Source organism: Salmo salar, chromosome ssa12 (genome assembly GCF_905237065.1).
Source record: "Salmo salar chromosome ssa12, Ssal_v3.1, whole genome shotgun sequence".
In the NCBI taxonomy this organism is placed as follows: domain Eukaryota; kingdom Metazoa; phylum Chordata; class Actinopteri; order Salmoniformes; family Salmonidae; genus Salmo; species Salmo salar.
Genome location: NC_059453.1, coordinates 60,634,426 through 60,651,926, shown reverse-complemented (window position 1 = coordinate 60,651,926; position 17,501 = coordinate 60,634,426). Strand labels below are relative to the sequence as shown.

Here is a 17,501-nt window from a genome sequence, read left to right as displayed (position 1 = left end):
TTCCCATTAATAAATATTTATTATGTGTTTACATTTCAGGGAAATGTATGATCCATCAACTTGTCTACACAGGATACAACACAAAGTCAAGAATACATAGATTGCTTAGTCTTTGTAATAAAGCCACAAAGTCAGCTAAAAAAAAAGAAAGGTCTTAATAAATAGCAGTTTGAGAACTACTGGAGGTCAAAAGTTTAATAGTGATTTGATATAAGGGGGGGGAAAAAATAGAGGTTCCTATCATATCTGGAGATCCTAATGAAGTTCACTTGACTGCAATATTGGCCCATCTATTGAAAAACTATTTCCATTGGCCTAACACGCGGACTACACCGGCCATGTGCGTATGTTCATTCTCTCCATCCACATTTGATGCGATCACGACACACGCAGTTGTGCGTTTCTCTACTCCCGATGATTAATCCACAGATCTAGAAACTAGGTAGGTTTCCCTTTTTATCTTCCTGATATCCAATAAGGAGGGGACTTGCAGCATCTGGCGCTTCTCAATAGAACCAAGTTCTATTTTGGCGCTTGGCTACGCAGACGCTCATTCACGCGAGCGATGTGAATAACATGTATTTACATTTATTTTGCAACGCTCGCGGCACGCAACGTGGCCGGTGAGGTTTGCATGTAAGGTACAGGAATACTAAATGATTATTCATACACACTACATGGTGGACCCTATGCAATGACAAAGTTTAAACGGTAATAACATACTTTTAAGGTGCAATAATTTGACCTTAAGAGTTCTGAAATATAGCCTTAAAAAGAAAAGAAACTCAAGATGAGAAGAGAAAGAGTTAACCTATTCCCAGATTTGCCCATTGTGCGTTGCAAGGTTAGTTTCATACCAGCTATCAATCATACAAGATTGTGTTCAATTGTAAAGGGACATGAGGGGTAAGGGTACCCAGCACCATGTCTTGTAAGAAAGTGATTTAAATTGTTTGCCTTCCAGTTCTATAAACCATACCTGGGTTGGGGTTGACTGCTTTTTAAAATGTTTAAATCAACAGAATCAAATGCCCATAATGAATTGTTGGAATTGCCCATTGTTATAAATCAGGACTTTTCAATGTTCAATTCATGAATTGAATTTCAATGAATTCCTTGTATTGACAGAATAAATATGGACTGTATTGACCCCAACCCGGACCCATTCTATCACACAAGCCTCCTACAACTTGATGTAGGCAGCTAAGTAGGCCAAGAAAGACGCCATTACGATATCTCTATGACTGAGGTTCCCTTCCTTCAAGGAAACGTAATCAATCTGGTCAAAACCCCCTGTTGTTCATAATGAGCTAAAGTCAAGCCTAGAGCTTCATCTTGATTTTAAAAAAGTGGTGCCGCATCGGCGGGATGCCCCTCCATTTAGTTCACTGGCTAAAGATACTTTAAATGGGGAGAAAGGAGCCCAAGCATGGTACCACCACCAGAAAACCAAGTATGACATGAGCAAATCAGGGGAGGAGAAGAAGAGTGGAGAGAAGGAGCTACGGGGGACCATGGCATGTTCCAGCAGCACTTTATAGGGTAGGGAGGCGGGGAAGGGAGGGGCATCGACCAGGAAATGGCTGAGGGGGGCCAAAGCTGGGCTGCTCTCAGAGAAGGGTGTCGTCAGTGCAGCCTCCCTCCAGGCCGTAGCGGAACTCCTGCAGGTTGGTGACGCCGTAGAAGTGGATGAAGGCTGCCGCAACCACCAGAACATGGAAGATCTGGTGGGAGTGGAACTGAGGAGAGAGGGAGGTCAGAGGCAGCGTACCAAATGGCACCATAATTCTCCATTTAGTGCATTGGGACACAGCCAGTGTATCTTCAAAGGCTCCTCTGGTTGGAGCATGGCGTTTGCATACCTAAAGATCTAGGAGTTTGATTACTGCATGGGCCGCATATGCCTACAGAACATGTGAGAACGTAAGTCCCATCACACAAAAACATCTGATAAATGACAATAACATTATTCTTATATAAATGAGGACATAGGGTTAGTTCAGGAGCTAGCTACAAGCCTGTGTCTACATCCCAAATGAAAATAAAAAATGCCTATCTTACCCAGATGTCACATTTGCCGGGGAAGTAGCGTTCAGGGATCCTGGCGGCGTACAGTCCGGCGCCAGTGATGTACATGGCACCCATCAGGTAGAACCAGCCCATCTGTCCCACAGTGGTGGCCTTGACGAAGCCCTCCTCGATGGTGAAGTGCACTGTGGGGACGATGCCGCTCAGTCCCAGGCCCATGAACACTCCTGTGGGAGAAATGGAGGGGAAAGGTTGGTTGGTGGAAGCACTGGGCTGGAGAATTCGTAGTATAGGACGGGGGTCTTCAATCTTTTCTTGCCCAGCGACCCATCATACGTTAGCAGCCCCCCCCTCCATGTCTTATCAGGTAAATGATAATGACAAGAAGTAAAACAATTTAAAATTAGATTTGGTAGATTGTTTATTTTTTTGAACTACCCACATTATAATGCACTGGTAGCCTATTTGCAGGTACTTCTTCAAAGCCTACGTCAGATACTTTAGTAAAAATAAAAAAAATCGTACTATAAAGATAGTAGCATGTTGAATTAATACATTTACATGCATGTCCTTGCTCTGTAGCTATGTCACAGTTCACTCTCTGACAGGCTGGTTAATATGCGGTGCAGCACCTGCTCGGGTGGGCCGGTGAGCGGGCGTAGAGAAGCGTTCCCACTGGGCCACTACGATGGCGGCGATGCCCAGCACACAGACGATGGTGAGGTAGATGAGGCGCGGCTGCGGGGAACAGTAGAACGAGTAGTAGAGCCAGGGCACGAAGGAACCCATGATCAGCAGGGCGATACCTGAGTAGTCAAGCCTAAGGGGAGACAAACAACACCGTGGAGGTTAGATGAGGGATGACCCAGATCCATTTGGATGACACTCGAATATAAGACAATTTCTGAAATGAAACATCACATTTCCTCTCAGAAACACAGTAGTGCTAATCAGAAAACAAACAAAAGTTCTGGGAGGGGGCCATGCGGCCTTACTTGGAGAAGGTGCGAGACACTTTCTCAGAGTGGCAGTAGACGGTATGAAAGAGCCAGGAGAAGCTGAGGCAGAGCACCGCGCCCAGAAAGAACATCCCAAACACCACCTTCTCCTGCAGAGGTGCCATGAAGTACATGTTGGGCCGCAGAATGGTGTACGTGCCCAGACAAATAAACAGGATCAGCCCTGGGGGTTGGAGAGGTGAGGCCATCATTAGTGGATCAGAAATCATATAGGGCATATCATAACAAATGAATATTAGCGTAAGAACAGGGTCTCTATGGGGCATACTGCATATAATGTGGGGGGCACAATCAAGGCCATTGTATATGGAAATGTTGTGTAGAGGAGGCACAATACTTCGCTATATAGTATGGATAAGTGATGGCACTATACATACATCGCTGAACTTCTACTGAATGTGCCCTAGCTGTCAGGAACGTGTACCTGTGCTTCACAGCAACTTTATAGGCGTAAGGTTAAACATGGGAGGATTGGCCAAAAGTATGTGGACACCTGCTCGTCAAACATCTCATTCCAAATTCAAGGCCAATAATATGGAGTTGGACCCCCCTTTGCTTCCATAACAGCCTCCAATCTTATGGGAAGGCTTTCCACTAGGTGTTGGAACATTGCTGGGGGGTGGAATTACTTCCATTCAGCCACAAGAGCATTAGTGAGGTTGGGTGATAAGGCCTGGCTCGCATTCAGCGTTCCAATTCATCCCAAAGATGGAGTTGAGGTCAGGACTCTGTGCAGGCCAGTCAAGTTCTTCCACACCGATCTCGACAATCCATTTCTGTATAGACCTCGCTTTGTGCACCAGGACATTGTCATGCTGAAACAGGAAAGGGCCTTCCCCAAACTGTTGCCACAAAGTTGGAAGCACAGAATCCTCTAGAATGTCATTGTCTTGCTGTAGCATTAAGATTTCCACTACTCCAGAGTCCAACGGCGGAGAGCTCTACACCACTCCAGCCGACACTAGGCATTGCGCATGTGATCTTAGGCTTGTGTGAGGCTGCTCGACCATGGAAACCCATTGTATGAAGCTCCTGGCGAACAGTTATTGTGCTGACGTTGCTTCCAGAGGCAGTTTGGAAGTCTGTAGTGAGTGTTTCAACCGAGGACAGACGATTTTTATGAACTTTAGCACTCGGCGGTTCCGTTCTGTGAGCTTGTGAGGCCTACCACTTCGCGGCTGAGCTGTTGTTGCTCCTAGACATTTCCACTTCACAATAACAGCACTTAAAGTTGACCGGGGCAGCTCTTGCAGGGCAGACATTTGACAAACTAACTTGTTGGAAAGGTAGCATCCTATGACGGTGCCTCGTTGAAAGTCACTGAGCTCTTCAGTACAGGCCATTCTACTACCAATGTTTGTCTATGGAGATTGCATGGCAGTGTACTCGCCTTTATAAAACCGCCCGAAACCACTAATTTGAAGAGGTGTCCACATATACTTTTGGCCATGTAGTGTCTCACACACTCACTCACCCAGAAGGTGGGTCCAGATGTTGCCTGTTTCTGTATGGATCCTGAAGATACTTCCAAAGCAGGCGCGGAAGGAGGGCATTGGGGGCCGGTGTCCATGCAGGAGGTAGTCGTTGTCCTTCAGCCACTCCGGCAGGACGTGAAAAGGGATTACCCTCCAGCTACCCTTCCACACCTGAAACACAGGGGTATAGGCTACCATGAATGTCCTGTTCATCTCACCAGTCTTATTCCCTCCCCTCTGTATGAACTTAAGACAGAGCAGCCATGGGGGCTGTTCCAGAAAGCAGGATCAATGAGTTAGCCAGGTAACTGTACCAGAATTTCTGAAATAACTTCATCTTTTTAAGAAATATAGACTTGAAATGGGCATGGTATAATTGACTCAACAACCTACAACCCATATTCAAGTTTAGCTTTCTAAATGAATCAGAAAACCAAGAGATATATATTTGTCTGGTTATGAAAGTTAGCTGGCTAACTTAATGATCCTGGCTTCTGGAACAGCCCAATGATGCCTACTTTGTGCACAAACTCCTCCATCTTCTCCATGGCGTGGTGAGCCTGGAGGGGCAGCGTCAGGACCTCTTCCACCTCTTCGTCGTCATCATCATCATCATCAGGCAGAACTGAGGCCCCCTGCAGAGAGAAAGTGGAAGGTGATTTAGTTAGGTGAGTAGGGCAGGATAATAGTGAACACATGGGAATTAATCCCAGTTGGCTTTGGTCTACATTTCCCTAACCAATACTTAGGTGTGACCCCCACCAAGCTGAGCTCTATTGCCCAATGACTTCAACCTACATTTGTTTTGTCTTCAACTGGGGTCTGATCAGGTGGTTGCAACGCTTCAGAACATTCAGATAAATGCATTGTGTATAACAAACCAATGTGTCTGCCATGTAGAATTGGCCAATAGGGAGTTCTGCAACATTCTGAACTTTCACCTCTCTGAATACACTGATGGTTTCACTAGAAACTTGTGTTTGCAGACCACCTCAATCTTTCAAAATGTTGATTCAGAAGATTCTGAGCTCCACTTTAGAAAATACATGTGTTAATACAGCAGTTGAGTCAGGTTTCATACCAAATTACCCCCTATTCCATATATAGTGCATAGGAAACGGATCAATATTAGAGCACTGTGTAGAGAATAGGGTGCCATTTGGAAAGAAAACTTTTGTCTCCCCCACTCTCACCTCCAACATCATGCCTTTCCCCGCTGCCTGCCGGCCCGCCTCCTCCAGCAGGGGTCCCAACTCCATCAGCTCTACATCCGGGGACCGGCAGTCCTCCGAGATCCGACAGTCTGCATCGCTCGCAGACCCATTTCGGCCTGACATAGGGAGACCGCCTGATGACCTGTCCTCTGCCCGTGTATCCTGCTTAAGCCCGGCACTTTCAGTTCTCAGTTGGCCAGTACTGAGGACTCAATAAATCACAATTAAATTTGCCAAATAAATACATTACCTAGCTAGTTACTGTAGTTTTTCACTGAAACAACTCGATTTCAAATTACAACTAACTTCACCTGTGACAATAGCACCTGATGTGGATTTTTGGTAGGTCTATAGTTCCCACAGAGAGATTGTCCTCGCCTGCTCTTGCATTCAGCACCGAGTGTGCATCTTATAGTATTACTTAAACATTTTAACACCATGAACGTCTTATATCATGCTCAGTTATACAGTCGTGGAAATATTAACTCAAATCAGCATTTCATAACAGTTTAGACGATGTGTTACTCGGCTAAAATGGCAAGACCAAAATTGCTCTTGGTACAGACGGAAGGGTAGTTGGTTACCTAACATTAGCTTGCTAGCTAGCCGCTAACAAACACAACTGGCAAGACAGTCAGGTCGGTTGGCTAGCTTTGAACAAAACATCAACACAATATTATCAGAAGAAACATAGAATTAAATAGCAAGATAACGACTTGACACCCCCCAAACTCCTTTATTATTATTATTATTTGGCTGACGTACACTGGTAAATTATAGTTTGAGCCCGAAACTAAGGCACGCTAGCTGCTAGAAATCGCTAGCTAACTGCCTAGCACTAGCAGGTTAGTGGGACTAGCAAGTTAGCGTTCGCATATTCAAAGAAAGCTGGGCACATCTGGCTGTATCGAACCAATACCAAACACCCTGACTATTGCAATTACTGAATCTGCAATAATATTGTTCGTTGTTGTAGCTAGCTAGTTAACGTTTACTTGTTCATTCAACAGACGTACCTAATAGTCCAGACAGCAAAGGAAACGTGACCCTGATCTCTTCCGGATTCTTACAAAAACAAGCCGAACCTCCGAACAGTCACGAAGCACGACGAATGAAAATTACAAGTTACATTAATGCCAAGCAACTGGTTTACGTTTAACTGGGTCGCATAAACAATGACGCTGCGTCTCCATCTAGTGGTTAAAATTACAATTGTACAACGGTTAAAATGTTTTAGGTTTAACCCCCTATGAATGATATCAAATCAACATAGGCTAAAAATAGTAATGTTCTATTCCCAGGTCATGCACGTGCTTCTGCTATTAATGATTCAGTGGAATCGCATTACCTCCATAATAGTGCCTGCACGAACCCACATGAATGTTACTTGTACTTTACAATGTTAAAAGTTGTATTCAGCCCGGAGCTGCCTACGCCACATATTTAGCAGCACAAGAAAAGCTTACTAAAAAAATAAAATAAATCCTCATCTAGCATCCATGTGGATATAGAGCTACTCCTACACCCAAACAAACTGCCATTCAGCATCACCAATCCTCAGTAATCCCTAATCCCTGTCAACAGTGGAATTAGAAGAACATTTCCAACTCCCACTGTCCCAGCATTTGGACCAGACTACATCGTCTGCTCAAATGCAGATGACTCCTCGTTGCGACAACATTCAACTACCACAACCAGAGCTACATTGTTCCAGCAAACTGAAGGTGTACAAATGATTATTTTCCTCCTCAATACTTTTTTTTTGCAACCAGAGATAATATCTAAGGAATCGATCAGCCTAATGCGTAAACAGAACAGGATGGATCATGTCTGAGTGGAAGCAATTTGAAATGCTGCCAGAAATGTTCGTTTCTCTCTTTATAAACACATTATACATTTTACAACGAGTGTAGCAGTGCATTGCAGATACAACTCTTAAAGTAAAATATATAAAACAATTGCCACAGGCATACAAAAAGCGCCTTTAATAATTATGCTCACTCAATCTCACTGAACACTTCCACATTTGCTAATGGGAAACCTACCATGATTACCGATAGTCTTGAATGAATCTTGAACAATGATGCGTGAGAAAATTACAGACATACAAATATCTTACCCCCCCAAAACATGCTAACCTCTCTCTATTACAATAACAGGGGAGGTTAGCATTGGGGGGCTATGATATCTGTGGGTCTAACTTTCTTACTCATCATTATTTACGATTCATTCTAGACTATCCATAATCATGGTAGCATCCACATTAACGTAGACGTGTTTAGAAACATTCTTATTTACAAAAAAAGAGACTCCAAAATGACACAATACATTATTTACCATTCATTTCTAGTGGGCATAAAACAATCTGAAACACAACCAAAACAAACAGCAAATGCATCCAACACGTGTGTAGTGTCACAATCTTAATTTAATCATTGATTGCTATGAATATTGGACAAAATACTAAACGTTTGACTACTTTAATACACATAAGTGAATTTGTCCCAATACTTTTGGTCCCCTAGAATGAGAGGACGATGTACAAAAAGTGCCAAAACTCACATTAAAGCTGACAGTCTGCACTTTAACCTCAGTCATTTCAAATTCAAAGTGCTGGAGTACAGAACCAAAACAACAAAATTGTCAACATCCCAGTAAATACAGAGGGCACTGTATATATTTGTAACACTCAAAGCAGATGCCAAAATACAGTATAATGCATCTCTGCAGAAGCTGAAATACTTAAGCGTGTATAATTTGTCATGTGTGCATTTAAAGCAATATTGCCTGGGCGGCTTTCTCATATTCAGCACTGCACCCCTGGGCGTAATTCAGTATGTGGCTTTATCTTTAGGTTCTGTTCTCTCTGTCCTGTTCTTAGGAAGAACGCACAAGGGTAAGAACATCAATAATAAATCAAAGCCTCAACAGCTCACCTAAAAATACACAGGGCCCAATCAATTGTAGCTATCAGCAGGGGATGGAGGCAGAGCCTAGTGGAGGCCAATAATACAAAGGTAGGACTTTGGTTGCAAGTGAGCATTTAATGATCAACCTGATATATAAGAGGCCATGTCTGTACTTATCATATGGGGCTTTTGGCAGTAGACTGATGCAGTGCTTTTAGTGGACTGAAATAGGAGACGTTACTCATTTTGGGTGCCGGTATTGTTTATATTTAGGTCCCGGAACTCTGCAATATTTTTAACCCAATATTCTATAAAGAGTTGCTGGTTCTCAAGCAGTAGTTCCAGCTCAAGTCTAGCACTGAATTGATGTACTTGTTGAATTGAGAATGCCCAGGCCGGGGGTGGCTGGGAGGAGAGTCCCTAGGCTGGAGACTAGTAGGCAAAGCGCTGACTCTGCCGGTAGCCCAACTTGTCCAGGTTAGGGTTGCAGGCAAACTGGATCATGGGGGGCGGACCGCACATGAGCACCAAGGTGTCGTCACTGGGGGCAGGCAGGTGCTCCTGGATCATGTCCGCGTTGATGAAGCCCTCACTGTACTCCCAGCCTGAGCCACACAAATGGATCTTATTCAATCTTTCATGGGATCGCAAAACAAGTACCGGTATGCATAAGGATTCAAATAAAATAAAATGTATTTGTCACATACACAGTCTACAGCAGTTCTTTTTGTACATTTTAAATGAAACCTTTATTTAACTAGGCAAGTCAGTTAAGAACAAATTCTTATTTACAATGACGGGCTACCGGGGAACAGCGGGTTAACTGCCTTGTTCAGGGGCAGAATGACAGACTTTTACCTTGTCAGCTCGGGGATTCGATCCAGCAACCTTTCAGTTACTGGCCCAACACTAACCACTAGGCTACTTGCAGCGAAAGGTGCAGTGAAAGGCTTATGTGCTAGCTCCCTCAACAATGCAGTACATTAACCGATAATAACAATGAAGAGTCAAGTCAAACATAATAAGTAGTAGAAGAGGTTAGTATGCATAGTAAAAATGGACTGTATTTATACTATTTAGTAATATAGTGGTTATTGGAATCAATAGTATATATTAGAACAGCAGCGTTGAATGTGTGTATATGAGTTCTGAGTGTGTGTGTGTGTGAGTGCTTGTGTGTCTGTAAGGGTTGGATTTGTAGGGTAGTCAGTGCAAATAATTTATAAGGTGCATATACTGGAGTCTCTCTGGTGCAAATAGTCTCTAAGGTAACATTACATGTCTGTGCAGTGAGACAGCTAGGTTTAGCTTTTCAGCAATCTGAAAAGCTATTGTGACATAATATACACAATGAATACTAATTCAAAACGATAATACACATTTTGTTTAGACTTCTAAAATCTGGGATGCCAACACATGAGCAACACAAGAAAAAGCTATAAGCCACATACCCTCGGGTGCCCTGTCCACTGTAAACCACAGCTTGAAGCGGTCTGGGTGTCTGACTTGGACCTCCTCCAGCTCATCCCTCAGCAGGATGTCCTTCTCAGTCTGAACACATATACACACACACAGTTAACAAAGGTGTCTGGTTCAGTGTTAGGCTTGCTTAGGTTGAGAGTTATGCGCTACATCCACAGTGATGCTAGTAATAAGCATTTATCTATCCTTTATTTATAGAGATGATATTAAAAGTCTCTTTTAGGAGAGACCAGTGTGAGCTGTGGCCACACACCTGGTTGGCATACAGCAGGCTGCAGGTGGTGCTGTCACTGGGGTCCTTCATGATTGCGCGCACCAGCTGTAGCATAGGGGTGATGCCTACAGACAGGGAAGGGAGTTCAGCACCAGGAACTAAAAGCACTACATTTACCTGTGCTTAGACAACATTTAAGTGCTTAAGTTCAGAGGGCAGGGTTGCAAAGGGAAGATTCACCTGTTCCTCCAGCTATCAGACCCACAGTACTGGCAACTTTTATCTCAGCAGTAGACTTTTTGTCTGTCTGAACTGCAAACTGCCCTGTTGAATTAAGGGGAGAAAGCGATGAGACAACAACTAAGCCAACACAAGTATCACTTTCCGTTTCCAGTGTGTGCTTGGGGAGCTATCTTGTCCAAAATGGAAGACAGTTGTTGGGTGTGTCCATTATCATCTAATAATACTGTGAGAATACATTTCAGGGGCAATACAGTACAATTATATTCTTTAGGCAGTGCTTTTCTGGAGCCTTTGGGGCATGAAAGTTGCAAAATGTGATTACTTGGGGATATTCCACATAACACAAGTACTGTTGACTTATTCAGTAGACTTAAGGTTGAAAACAAGTATGTACACACATGATCAGTCTCAGCCAGCCACACCCCACTTAAGCACACAAAGCTAAAACACCCATTCCATCGGAGACTATGTGTGTGTCCCAAATGGCACCCGATTCTTATGGGCCCTGGTAAAAAGTAATGCACTATATAGGAAATAGGGTACCATTTGGGACACATCATTTTTGTAAATGTCAGAGGGAGGGTGTGCCAGGCAGCAGACTGGCCGTACCATGTCCTTTGTACTCTAGCAGGCCTCCTGGTCCTCTGAAGTCTACCACGTCTCCCAGCTGCAAACTCTCCAGGTATTGGGACATCTTCCCCCCATCAGGAAACTTGACGTGCACATTCCTGAAGTAGATCTGGGGAGAAATTTTATCCATGAAATACACTTTGCAGATCAGGGTCCGTATGTATCAAGCTTCTCATAATATGAGTGCTGATTTAGGGATCCATTTTTTTATTTTAGATCACAAATAATAAGATTACATGGACAAAGGGAACCTGATCCGAGATCAGCACTACTACTCTGAGATGCTTGATACATACAGACCCAGGTTTAATAGTACTAGTGTGTTCATATTCAGAATATGATATAGGATTGCTTGGACAAGCCATACATACCTTCACAACCAGATCAACATATCCTTTGTCGTCGTCGCTGGACACAGGTGTGTATGGTCTGACTACCAGGCTGCCGTCAATACGGGCAGAGAGGTATACATGATTCCCTAGAAGAAACAAATAAGGTGGTTAGAAACAAAGTCAACATTGACTTAAAATAATGTTAGGGTCATTGGGTGTGGCTTCATCCTCTGATTGTTCTGCTAAATGACTCATACAGTAGAGAACATTCCAGGAATGCAAATCAAGTATTACGTTGCGAGTCTAGTTATTATGCTGGTGAGACAAAGGACTATTTAGATTAATGGAGCTGAATTCTACAAAATAATAATCAATGATCAAAATGTCACTTGACAAAACCCAGAAAGAACAATGTGCAAGTGAAGACTTACCGACAGGGAGTCCCAGGATATGTTCTGTTGAGGGAAGTCGAAAGCGAAACCTGCGAGTATCATGGTTGATCACCTATGAAAAGAGGCCATAGAGCCATGCATACACTATACAGTTGAAGTCGGAAGTTTACATACACCTTAGCCAAATACATTTAAACTCAGTTTCACAATTCCTGACATTTAATCATAGTAAAAATTCGCTGTCTTAGGTCAGTTAGGATCACAACTTCATTTTAAGAATGTGAAATGTAAGAATAAGAGTAGAGAGAATTATTTATTTCAGCTGTTATTTCTTGCATCACATTCCCAGTGGGTCAGAAGTTTACATACACTCAATTAGTATTTGGTAGCATTGCCTTTAAATTGTTTAACTTGGGTCAAACACTTTGGGTAGCCTTCCACAATAAGTTGGGTGAATTTTGGCCCATTCCTCCTGACAGTGCTGGTGTAACTGAGTCAGGTTTGCAGGCCTCCTTGCTCGCACACACTTCTGCCCACAAATTTTCTATAGGATTGAGGTCAGGGCTTTGTGATGGCCACTCCAATACCTTGACTTTGTTGCCCTTAAGCCATTTTGCCACAACTTCGGAAGTATGCTTGGGGTCATTGTCCATTTGGAAGACCCATTTGCGACCAAGCTTTAACTTCCTGACTAACGTCTTGAGATGTTGCTTCAATATATCCACATAATTTTCCTTCCTCATGATGCCATCTATTTTGTGAAGTGCACCAGTCACTTCTGCAGCAAAGCACCGCCACATCATGATGCTGCCACCCCCGTACTTCACAGTTGGGACGGTGTTCTTCGGCTTGCAAGCGTCCCCTTTTCCTCCAAACGTAACGATGGTCATTATGGCCAAACAGTTCTGTTTTTGTTTCATCAGACCATAGGACATTTCTCCAAAAAGTACAATCTTTGTCCACATGTGCAGTTGCAAAGCATAGTCTGTCTTTTTTAATGGCGGTTTTGGAGCAGTGGCTTCTTCCTTGCTGAGCGGCCTTTCAGGTTATGTCGATATAGGACTCGTTTTACTGTGGATATAAATACTTTTGTACCCGTTTCCTCCAGCATCTTCACAAGGTCCTTTGCTGTTGTTCTGGGATTGATTTGCACTTTTCGAACCAAAGTAAGTTCATGTCTAGGAGACAGAACGCGTCTCCTTCCTGAGCGTTATGACGGCTGCGTGGTCCCATGGTGTTTATACTTGAGTACTATTGTTTGTGTAGATGAACGTGGTACCTTCAGGCATTTGGAAATTGCTCCCAAGGATGAACCAGACTTCTGGAGGTCCACAATTTTTTTCTAAGGTCTTGGCTGATTTCTTTTGATTTTCCCATGATGTCAAGCAAATATGCACTGAGTTTGAAGGTAGGCCTTGAAATACATCCACAGGTACACCTCCAATTGACTCAAATGATGTCAATTAGCCTATCAGAAGCTTCTAAAGCCATGACCTCATTTTCTGGAATTTTCCAAGCTGTTTAAAGGCACAGTCAACTCAGTGTATGTAAACTTCTGACCTACTGGAATTGTGATACAGTGAATTATAAGTGAAAAAATATGTCTGTAAACAATTGTTGGAAAATGCACAAAGTAGATGTCCTAACCGACTTGCCAAAACTATAGTTTGTTAACAAGAAATTTGTGGAGTGGTTGAAAAATGAGTTTTAATGATTCCAACCTAAGTCTATGTAAACTTCTGACTTCAACTGTATATACAAAAGTATGTGGACACACCTTTAAATTAGTGGATTTGGCTATTTCAGTCACATCTGTTGCTGAGAGGTGTATAAACATTGATCACACAGACATGCGATCTCCATAGACAAACATTTGCAGTGGAATGGCCTTACTGAAGAGTTCAGTGACTTTTAAGGTGGCACCGTCATACGATGCCACCTTACCAACAAGTCAGTTCGTCAAATTTCAACCCTGCTACAGCTGACCCGGTCAACTGGAAGTGCTGTTATTGTGAAGTGGAAACGTTTATGAGCAACAATGGCCACGAAGATCACCATGCACAATGCCAAGCGTCGGCTGGAGTGGTGTAAAGCTCGCCACCATTGGAATCCGGAGCAGTGGAAACACGTTCTTTGGATTGATTCATCACGCTTCACCATCTGGCAATCCGACAGACAAATCTGGGTTTGGCAGATTGCCAGGATATCGCTACCTGCCCCAATGCCAACTGTAAAGTTTGGTGGAGGAGGAATAGGTCCAGTGAAGGGAAATCTTAACGCTACAGCATACAATGACATTCTAGACGGTTCTGTGCTTCCAACTTTGTGGCAACAGTTTGGGGAAGGCCTTTTCCTGTTCAGCATGACAATGCTCCCGTACACAAAGCTAGGTCCATACTGAAATGCTTTGTCGAGGTCGGTGTGGAAGAACTTGACTGGCCTGCACAGAGCCCTGACCTCAACCCCATCAAACACTTTTGGGATGAATTGGAAAGCCAACTGCGAGCCAGGTCTAATCGCCCAACATCAATGCCCGACCTCACTAGTTATCTTGTGGCTGAATGGAAGCAAGTCCCCGCAGCAATGTTCCAACATCTAGTGGAAAGCCTTCCCAGATGAGTGGAGGCTGTTATAGCAGAAAAGGTGGGACCAACTCCATATTGACGCCCATGATTTTGGAATGAGATGTTCAACGAGCAGATGTCCACATACTTTTGGTCATGTAGTGTACATTGGTTTTGTCACAACGCAATGCATCAACAACTACTACCAACATTCGGTAAAATGTTAAGACAAAAATGATTTCCATGAAGTACATATATGAATTAGCCACAGGCCAAAAATGTATAATTCATTTGCTACCGAGTATCTGTTTCAATAGCCCACAATACCTCTTTATCGATGAGTGTTAGCTGGTATTTTTGAGTAGGGTCAAGCAAGGTGACAGGAGGCTTCTTCTTCTTGCCTAGATAGAGGGCTACAATTATGCCCACAGTGGACAGCAATACCACCCCAGCAGTCACAGCTACTGTCGTGGACTATATACAAGAGAGAAAGAAGGTTTAGTGGTATAATAATAACAATCATCAATCCTTCAAAGTATTCACAACCGTTGACTTTTTCCACATTTTGTTGTTACACAAAGTGGGACTAAAATGGATTTGTCATTTTTTGTCAACGATCTACACAACATACTATGTAATGTCAAATAAAACACTATATCTTGATTAGACAAGTATTCAACCCCTTGAGTCAATACATGTTAGAATCCCCTTTGGCAGCGATTAAAGCTGTGAGTCTTTCAGGGTAAGTCTCTAAGAGCCTTGAACACCTCGATTGTTCAATATTTTTTGCATTTTTTAAAATTTCTTCTCCAAACTCTGTCAAGTTGGTTGTGAATCATTGCTCGACAGCCATTTTCAAGTCATGCCATAGATTTTCAAGCTGATTCAAGTCAAAACTGTAACTAGACTCAGGAACATTCTATGTCGTCTTGGTAAGCACCTCCATTGTATATTTGGCCTTGTGCTTTAGATTATTGTCCTGCTGAAAAGTGAATTTGTCTCCCAGTGTCTGTTGGAAAGCAGACAAACAGTTTTTCCTCTAGGATTTTGCCTGTGCTTAGATCTATTACATTTATTTGTATCTTAAATTCCCCATTCCTTGCCAATGACAAGCATACCCATAACATGATGCAGCCACCACCATGCTTAAAAGTATGAAGAGTGGTACTCAGTGATGTGTTGGATTTGCTTCAAACATAATTCTTTGTATTCAGGACATAGAGTTCATTTCTTGCCACATTACTTTGCAGTTCTACTTCAGTGCCTTATTGCAAACAGGATGCATTCTGTACAGGCTTCCTTATTTTCCCTCTGCCATTCAGGTTAGTATTGTAGAGTAACTACAATGTTGCTGACCCATCCTCAGTTCTCCTATCACAGCCAATCAACTCCGTAACTATTTTAAAACGTCACCATTGGCCTCATGGTGAAATCCCTGAGCGGTTTCCTTCCTCTCCAGAAACTTAATGGGGTGGACGCCTGTATCTTTGTGGTGACTGGGTGTATTGATACACCATCCAAAGCGTAATGAATAACTTCACCATGCTCAAAGGGATATTCATTATCTATTAATTTAATTTGTACCCATCTACCAATAGTTGCCCTTCTTTGCAAGGCATTGGAAAACCTCCCTGGTCTTTGTGGTTGAATCAGTGTTTGTAATGTGAGGTACAGAGATCTTGTCATTCAAAAAGCATGTTAAACACTATAATTGCACACCAAGTCCATGCAACTTGTGATTTTTACTCCTGAATGTATTTAAGCTTGTCATAACAAATTGGTTGAATACTTACTGACTTTCATTTTTTTTATGAATGTGTAAAAATTTCAAATAAACATAATTGCACTTTGACATGATGGAGTATTGTGTGTAGGCCAGTGACCAAAAATCTAATTTCCCCCCCATTTTAAATGCAGGTTGTAACACAACAAAATGTGTAATTAGTCAAGATGTGTGAAGACTTAAGGCACTGTAAAACTGTTTTCATTCTGCAAATGTTCTGCTATTATACGTAAAAAATGTTAAAGGCACTTTGTCAGGCATTGTCTCAGAACGAACAAAATAGCAGTCTTCCTGATGACATTTGTCAGTAGCTTGTATACGGACAGTGTAGTTGCTTTTTAAATACAACCAATGTCAGACAAATGTTTACAACTATGATGCTATCTGGAATTCTCTAAGGTTAAAAAAGCATTGCTTGCGGCAGAGGCTGCTGTGACAGATATTCCAGCAGTTGGTTGCTTGGCTGGCAGCTAGGCAAGATGAGTCACTTGCACAAGTTTACAACATGAGTCACTAGTTAGTTATATTTTAATCAGTTCAATGTCAGCGCTAAATCTTTAAATTCTGTGCGTTTAATTTGACCAGTTCAGGGAATATAAATTATCTGACAGCTGCAGTGCTTTGTTCCCACTCTCTGTTTAACAAAGTACCGCAAACCAGCTGACTAGTTAACTTACTAGTTAGGTAGCAAGCAACCTTATGACTGGCTATCAGGCGCTGCTTGGCACCGTAACTAGCTAAAGTAGCGACTGTACGCAGACAAGCAACACTGGAAATAATTTATTTAAACGACAGGATATTCTTACCAATGCGTACTTCATGGCGATTCTGAATTCCCCAGAGCAAGGTTAAATTGTGGTAGCGAAGATGTACTTAGCTAGCTATAATTTATCAGAGAAGGCACACCCAAAGAATTGAGTTGATGGGAGGGCGTATTTAGCGGTTACACCAAATTTGTCCAACTTCCGTTGGAGAGAAGAGGAAAACCAACCCAATTTTACAGCAGCACGATTATGATACTACTGCAAGGAGTATACATCAGCTTTGTTCTCAAGTGAAATGAAATATTCTGCCATAAAAGGTAGTAAAATAAAGTATGCTGTGGATTGCATATGCAATGAAATCAAGAAGATGCATTGAATCTTGAAAACCAACTACTAGATTTACTTCAAAAGAATGTACTTTTACTGTTTGGAACATTTAAAATACAACTTAG

General features: G+C 42.6%; 2 protein-coding genes across 4 annotated transcripts; both read right to left on the bottom strand.

Moving 5' to 3' along the window:
* LOC106565420 (adiponectin receptor protein 1) lies at positions 1-7,010 on the bottom strand. Of its 3 annotated transcripts, none has more exons than XM_014132534.2 (8): positions 6,753-7,010; positions 5,716-5,938; positions 5,041-5,157; positions 4,522-4,693; positions 3,024-3,210; positions 2,661-2,848; positions 2,062-2,255; positions 1-1,739 (listed from the first exon to the last, which is right to left on the bottom strand). In XM_014132534.2, exons 2-8 carry the CDS (start codon positions 5,857-5,859, stop codon positions 1,611-1,613), a joined length of 1,131 nt encoding a protein of 376 aa, XP_013988009.1. In that variant the 5' UTR covers positions 5,860-5,938; positions 6,753-7,010; the 3' UTR covers positions 1-1,610. The 3 variants fall into 3 exon arrangements, with proteins under 3 accessions (XP_013988009.1, XP_013988011.1, XP_013988010.1); XM_014132536.2 differs by having other exon boundaries at positions 5,716-5,898; positions 6,753-6,896; XM_014132535.2 differs by having other exon boundaries at positions 5,716-5,945; positions 6,753-6,895.
* A 591-nt stretch (positions 7,011-7,601) lies between these two features.
* Positions 7,602-17,390, bottom strand: LOC106565421 (NADH-cytochrome b5 reductase 3). The gene is made up of 9 exons (XM_014132537.2): positions 17,092-17,390; positions 14,830-14,976; positions 11,978-12,050; positions 11,586-11,692; positions 11,194-11,323; positions 10,582-10,665; positions 10,381-10,466; positions 10,097-10,196; positions 7,602-9,250 (listed from the first exon to the last, which is right to left on the bottom strand). Exons 1-9 carry the CDS (start codon positions 17,104-17,106, stop codon positions 9,078-9,080), a joined length of 915 nt encoding a protein of 304 aa, XP_013988012.1. The 5' UTR covers positions 17,107-17,390; the 3' UTR covers positions 7,602-9,077.
* Between the last annotated feature and the right edge of the window lie 111 nt (positions 17,391-17,501).